Genomic DNA, 6,553 nt, shown 5'->3' with positions numbered 1-6,553 from the left:
CTGGGAATGTAAACTGGTACAATCATTATGAAGAACAGCATGGAAGTTCCTTAAAAAAACTAAAAATAGAACTACCATATGACCCAGCAATCCCACTCCTGGGCATATATCCAGAGCAAACCATAATTCGAAAAGCTGTATGCACCCCAATGTTCATTGCAGCACTATTTACAATAGCCAAGACATGGAAGCAACATAAACATCCATCGACAAATGAATGGATAAAGAAGATTTGGTACATATATACAATGGAATATTACTCAGCCATAAGAAAGAATGAAATAATGCCATTTGCAGCAACGTGGATGGACCTAGAGATTATCATACTAAGTGAAGTAAGTCAGAGAAAGACAAATATCATGTTATATCACTTATATGTGGAATCTAAAAAATGCTACATGAAATTATTTACAAAACAGAAACAGACTTTGAAAGCAAACTTATGGTTACCAAAGGGGAAACATGGAGGGAGAGGTAAATCAGAAACTTGACATTAACTTACATATGCTACTATATGTAAGATTGGTAACCAACAAGGACCTACTCTATAGCACAGAGAACTCTACTCAATATTCTGTAATAACCTATATATGTAAAAAATCTGAAAAAGAATGATTCCATGTATAACTGAATCACTTTGCAGTACACCTGAAACTAACACAAGATTGTAAATCAACTATACTCTAATAAAAATTAAAACAAAAACAAAAAAATACAGATGGAGAGATATACTATGTTCTTGGATTGGAATAATCCACATTGAGAAAATGACTATACTACACAAAGCAATCTACAGATTCAGTGCAATCCTTATCAAACTACCAAAGGCATTTTTCACAGAACTAGAACAAAAAAATTCACAATTTGTATGGAAACACAAATGACCCCGAATAGCCAAATCAACCTTGAGAAAGAAAAAGGGAGCTGGAAGAATCAGACTCCCAGACTTCAGACTCTCTTACAAAGCTAGAAAAGCAAGACAGGACGGTACTAGCACAAAAACAGAAATATAGATCAATGGAACCAGATAGAAAGCCCAGAGATAAACCCACACACATATGGTAACCGTATTTTTGATAAAGGAGGCAAGAATATACAATGGAGAAAAGACAACCTCTTCAATAAGTGGTATTGGGAAACCTGAACAGCTACATATAAAAGAATGAAATTAGAACACTCCCTAACACCATACACAAAAACTCAAAATGGATTAAAGACCTAAATATAAGGCCAGACACTATAAAACTTTTAGAGGAAAACATAGGCAGAACACTGAGATAAATCACAACAAGATCCTTTTTGACCCACCTCCTAGAGGAATGGAAATAAAGAGAAAAATAAACAGATGTGACCTAATGAAACTTAAAAGCTTTTGCACAGCAAAGGAAACCATAAACAAGACCAAAAGATAACCCTCAGAATGGGAGAAAATATTTGCAAATGAAGCAATGGAGAAACAATTAATCTCCAAAATTTACAAGCAGCTCATGCAGCTCAATATCAAAAAAACAAACAACCCAATCCAAAAATGGACAGAAGATCTAAATAGACATTTCTCCAAAGAAGATATACAGATTGCCAACAGACACATGAAAGGATGTTCAACATCACTAATCATTAGAGAAATGCAAGTCAAAACTACAATGAGGTATCACCTCACACCAGTCAGAATGGCTATCATCACAAAGTCTACAAACAATAAATGCTGGAGAGGGTGTGGAGAAAAAGGAACACTCTTGCACTGTTGGTGGGAATGTAAATTGATACAGCCACTGTGGAGAACAGTATGGAGGTTCCTTAAAAAACTAAAAATAGAACTACCATATGACCTGACAATCCCACTACTGGGCATATACCCTGAGAAAACCATAATTCAAAAAGAGTCATGTACTACAATGTTCATTGCAGCTCTATTTACAATAGCCAGGACATGGAAGCCACCTAGGTGTCCATAGACAGATGAATGGATAAAGAAGATGTGGCACATATGTACAGTGGAATATTACTCAGCCATAAAAAGAAAGGAAATTGAGTTATTTGTAGTGTGGTGGTTGGACCTAGAGACTCTCTGTAGGACTCTGTAGGACTACAGAGTGAAGTTACAAAGAGAAAAATAAATACCACATTCTAGCAGATATATATGGAATCTAAAAAAAAAGAGAAAGAAAGAAAATGGTTCTGAAGATCCTAGGGGCAAGACAGTAATAAAGAAACAGACATAGAGAATGGAATTGAGGACCCGGGGAGTGGTAAGGGTAAGCTGGGACAAAGTGAGAGAGTGGCATGGACATATATACACTACCAAATGTAAAATAGATAGCAAGTGCGAAGCAGCTGCATAGCACAGGGAGGTCAGCTCAGTGCTTTGTGATCACCTAGAGGGATGGGATAGTGAGGGTAGGAGGGAGGCTCAAGAGGGAGGCGATATGGGGATATATGTATACATATAGCTGGTTCTGTTTGTTATACAGCAGAAACTAACACAACATTGTAAAGCAATTATACTCTGATAAAGAGGTTAAAAAAATTGATAAACCTGATAAACTGATAAACAAAATAATAAAGCTTTAAGGAGCCTCATCAAGAAGAAAAGAGAGAGCAACCAAATAAACAAAATACGAAATGAAAGAAGAGAAACAACAAATATCACAATGATGCAAAAAATCATATAAGAACACTGTGAAGAATTATTTGATAACAAACTGGAAAACCTAGAAGAAATGGACAAATTTCTAGGAACATACAACCTGCCAAGATTGAATCAGGAAGAAATAGACAATCTGAAGAGAATTATCACTAGCAGTGAAATTGAATTTGTAATTAAAAAAAAAAAAAAAAAAAAAACCTCCCCTCAAACAAAAGTCCAGGACTAGATGGGCTTTAATGGAGAACTCTACCAAACATGTAGAGAGGAGCTAATACCTATCCTTTTTGAACTAACCCCCCCCAAAAAATTGAAAGGGACAAAACACTCTGAAATTTATTCTATGAGGCTCCAATTGCCTTGATACCAAAACCAAAGGCACTAAAAAAAAAAGAAAATTACAGGCCAATACTTCTGATGAATACAGATACAAAAATCCTCAACAAAATATTAGCAAACTGAATTTAACAGCACTATTTGCACTAGGATTTATTTCAAAAATGAAAGGACAATTTAATATTTGCAAGTTAACCAATGTAATATAAAAGGAAGGATAAAAATCACATGATCTTGTTAATAAACAAAATTCAACATCCATTCATGGTAAAAACTCTCATCAAAGGGACATATCTCAAAATAATAAAGGCCATTTATGACAAACTCACAACTAACAACATACACAATGATGACAAACAAAAAGCCTTTCCTCTACAATCAGGAACAAGACAAGGATGCCTACTCTCACCACTTCTACTTAATATAGTATTGGAAATTCTGGCCATAGCAATCAGACGAAAAAGAATAAAAGGTATCCAAATTGGAAGAAAATAATTAAACTCTTACTTTCTGCAGATGACATGATACTATCAATATATGTAGAAAACCTTAAAGTCTTGACCAAAAACTGTTAGAACTAATAAGTGAAATCAGTATTTACAGCATACAAAATTAATATATATGAATCTGTTGCATTTCCATACATGAACAATGAACTATTAGAAAGAAAAAACAAGAAAAATTTCCCATTTAAAAATGCATCACAGGGCTTCCCTGGTGGCGCAGTGGCTGAGAGTCCACCTGCTGATGCAGGGGACATGGGTTCGTGCCCCAGGCCAGGAAGATCCCACATGCCGTGGAGCGGCTGGGCCCGTGAGCCGTGGCCACTGAGCCTGCGCATCTGGAGCCTGTGCTCTGCAACGGAAGAGGCCACAACAGTGAGAGGCCCGCATACCACACACACAAAAAAAAGCATCACAAAGAATAAAACGCCTAGGAATAAACTTAAACAAAGAGGTGGAGGACCTATACTCTGAAAAGTATAAAACATTGATGAAGGAGTTTGAAAATGATACAAAGAAATAAAAGTTATCCCATGTTAATAAATTGGAAAAATTCATATTGTTAAAATGTCCATACTACCCAAAGCAATCTAAAGATTCAGTGCAATCCCTACCAAAATACCCATGACATTTTTCTCAGAACTAGAACAAATAATCCCAACACTTTGTACGAAACCAAAAAACCTGAATTGCCAAAGCAATCTGGTGAAAAAAGAACAAAATTGGAGGTGTAAACTTTCCAGGCTTCAGACTATACTACTAAGCTACAGTAATCAAAACAGCATGGTACTAGCACAAAAACAGATACATAGATCAATGGAACAGAATAGAGAGCTCAGAAATAAACCCACACACATATGGTCACCTTATCTTTGATAAAGGAGGCAAGAATATTCAATGGAGAAAAGACAGTCTCTTCATTAAGTGGTGCTGGGAAAACTGGACAACTACATGTGAAAGAATGAAATTAGAACATTCTCTAACACCATATATAAAAATAAACTCAAGATAGATTAAAGACCCAAATGTAAGACTGGATATTATAAAACGTCTAGAGGAAAACATAAGCAGAGCACTCTTTGACATAAATTGTAGCAATATTTTTTTGATCTGTCTCCTAAGGCAAAAGAAATAAGAGCAAAATAAACAAATGGGATCTAATTAAACTTAAAACGTTTTGCACAGAGAAGGAAACCATTGACAAAACAAAAAGACAACCTACTGAATGGGAGAAAATATTCGCAAATGGTATGACCAATAAGGGGTTAATATCAAAAAATATAAACAGCTCATACAATGTGTCATCAAAAAGCAAACAACCTGATTAAAAAATGGGCAGAAGTGCTGAATAGACATTTTTCTGAAGAAGTCATACAGACATCTCATACAATGAGATAAAACTACACACCTGTCAGAATGCCTATCATCAAAAAGTCTACAAATAACTAGTATTGGTACACTGTTGGTGGAAATGTAAATTGGTATAGCCACTGTGGAAAACAGTATGGAGTTTCCTCAAAATAAATAAATAAATAAAAAGAAAAGAAAAACACACTAAAAATAGCAATACCATATGATGCAGAATTTCATCCCTGCACATATATCCAACGAAAATAAAAACATTAATTTAAAAAGTTATATGTACCCCAATTTTCCTAGCAGCATTATCTACAATTGACAAGATATGGAAGCAACCTTAGCACTCATAAATAGATGAATGGGCAAAGAAAATGTGGTATAAATATATATACAATGGAATATTAGTCATAAAACAGAATGAAATTTTGCTATTTACAACAACATGAATGGACTTGGAGGGTATTATGCTTAGTGAAAAAAGTCAGACAGAGAAAGACAAACACTATATGATATCCCTTATATATGGATCTAAAAAATGAAACGAAGTAGTTTAAAAAAACTGACTCAGATATAGAGAACAAACTAGTGGTTCCCAATGGGGAGGGGACGGGGAGAAGGGCAAGATAGGGGTAGAGGATTAAGAGATACAAAGTACTATGTATAAAATAAATAAGCTACTAGGATATATTGTACAGCACAGGGAAATACAACCATTGTTTTGTACTAACTTTATATGGATTATAATCTATAGGGATATTGAATCACTATGTTGTACACATGAAATTAATAAACTATTGTAAATCAACTTAATTTTTTTTTTTTTTTTTTTTTTTTTTTTTTTTTTTTTTTTTGCTTATGATGACCATTTTAATCACAAGGTGTTAATGTATAGATTAACGTAAACTTCAGATGTCACAGAAACAGTTAGACAAAATTCAGAAAAAAACGGTATCAGTGAAACCGGAGCAAGCATTTTGGAGACTTCAAGGCACTGGATGGAATTCTTCAAGAATTTTACCGTAAGTTTTCTTATCTTTTTCAGGAAAATCCTCTGGATGTGACTTTACATATGCAAACATATCATGGTCCCTCAGAGCACACATACAGTCTTGACGTTTTAAAAGATAATATCCGACAAAAATAAAGGAAGTAACATATAGAAGCTGGCGATGCAAACCGGCCGACACCACCGGCCGCCGCCGGATCGCGCTATCAATCAGGTCGGAGCAGTAACCCAAGAAGCCGACGTAGAAGAGCCGCGGGTCGGTTAGCTTGGGCGGCGGCAGGCTCCGTGCCTCATTCGGCAGGAACTGTAAGGGCACTCGGCCCGGCCGGCCGTTCATCATGGTGAGGCCGTTCCCACTTGAGGCCTGGCCTCTGACCTCCAACTACAAAGAAAATCACCAGGACCAGGGCCGGGACACAAGCCACGAGCTTTCACCTCCGAGCGCGGTGCTGAAGGGCATCTTAAATTTAAAATAAAAAGTTTAGCATATAAAGGACCTAACAGGGTTTAGTCACATATCCAGTGCAGGTGGTCTCATCATATTGCTCTCTCAAACTGTTTCTCTCTGGAAAACTGCTCCCACTGTGGGAATAGTGGGCAGATCATACATTCCAATTACAGGTGAGGGTTTGAGGTACCTCTGATGACCTAGGTCTTACTTGCAGGCAACTGGCGGCCAGATCTTCTCAATGACCTCCTCTCACA

General features: G+C 36.3%; 1 protein-coding gene across 1 annotated transcript; it reads right to left on the bottom strand.

Moving 5' to 3' along the window:
* Positions 1–5,712: 5,712 nt before the first annotated feature.
* Positions 5,713–6,240, bottom strand: LOC132437396 (NADH dehydrogenase [ubiquinone] 1 subunit C2-like). Its single transcript, XM_060030644.1, has one exon. It carries the CDS (start codon positions 6,186–6,188, stop codon positions 5,826–5,828), a length of 363 nt encoding a protein of 120 aa, XP_059886627.1. The 5' UTR covers positions 6,189–6,240; the 3' UTR covers positions 5,713–5,825.
* Positions 6,241–6,553: the final 313 nt, after the last annotated feature.

The sequence above is a fragment of the Delphinus delphis genome, chromosome 14 (genome assembly GCF_949987515.2).
Source record: "Delphinus delphis chromosome 14, mDelDel1.2, whole genome shotgun sequence".
Lineage (NCBI taxonomy): Eukaryota > Metazoa > Chordata > Mammalia > Artiodactyla > Delphinidae > Delphinus > Delphinus delphis.
Note: the sequence above shows the minus strand (reverse complement) of the source record. Positions and strands in the feature narration are given on the sequence as shown.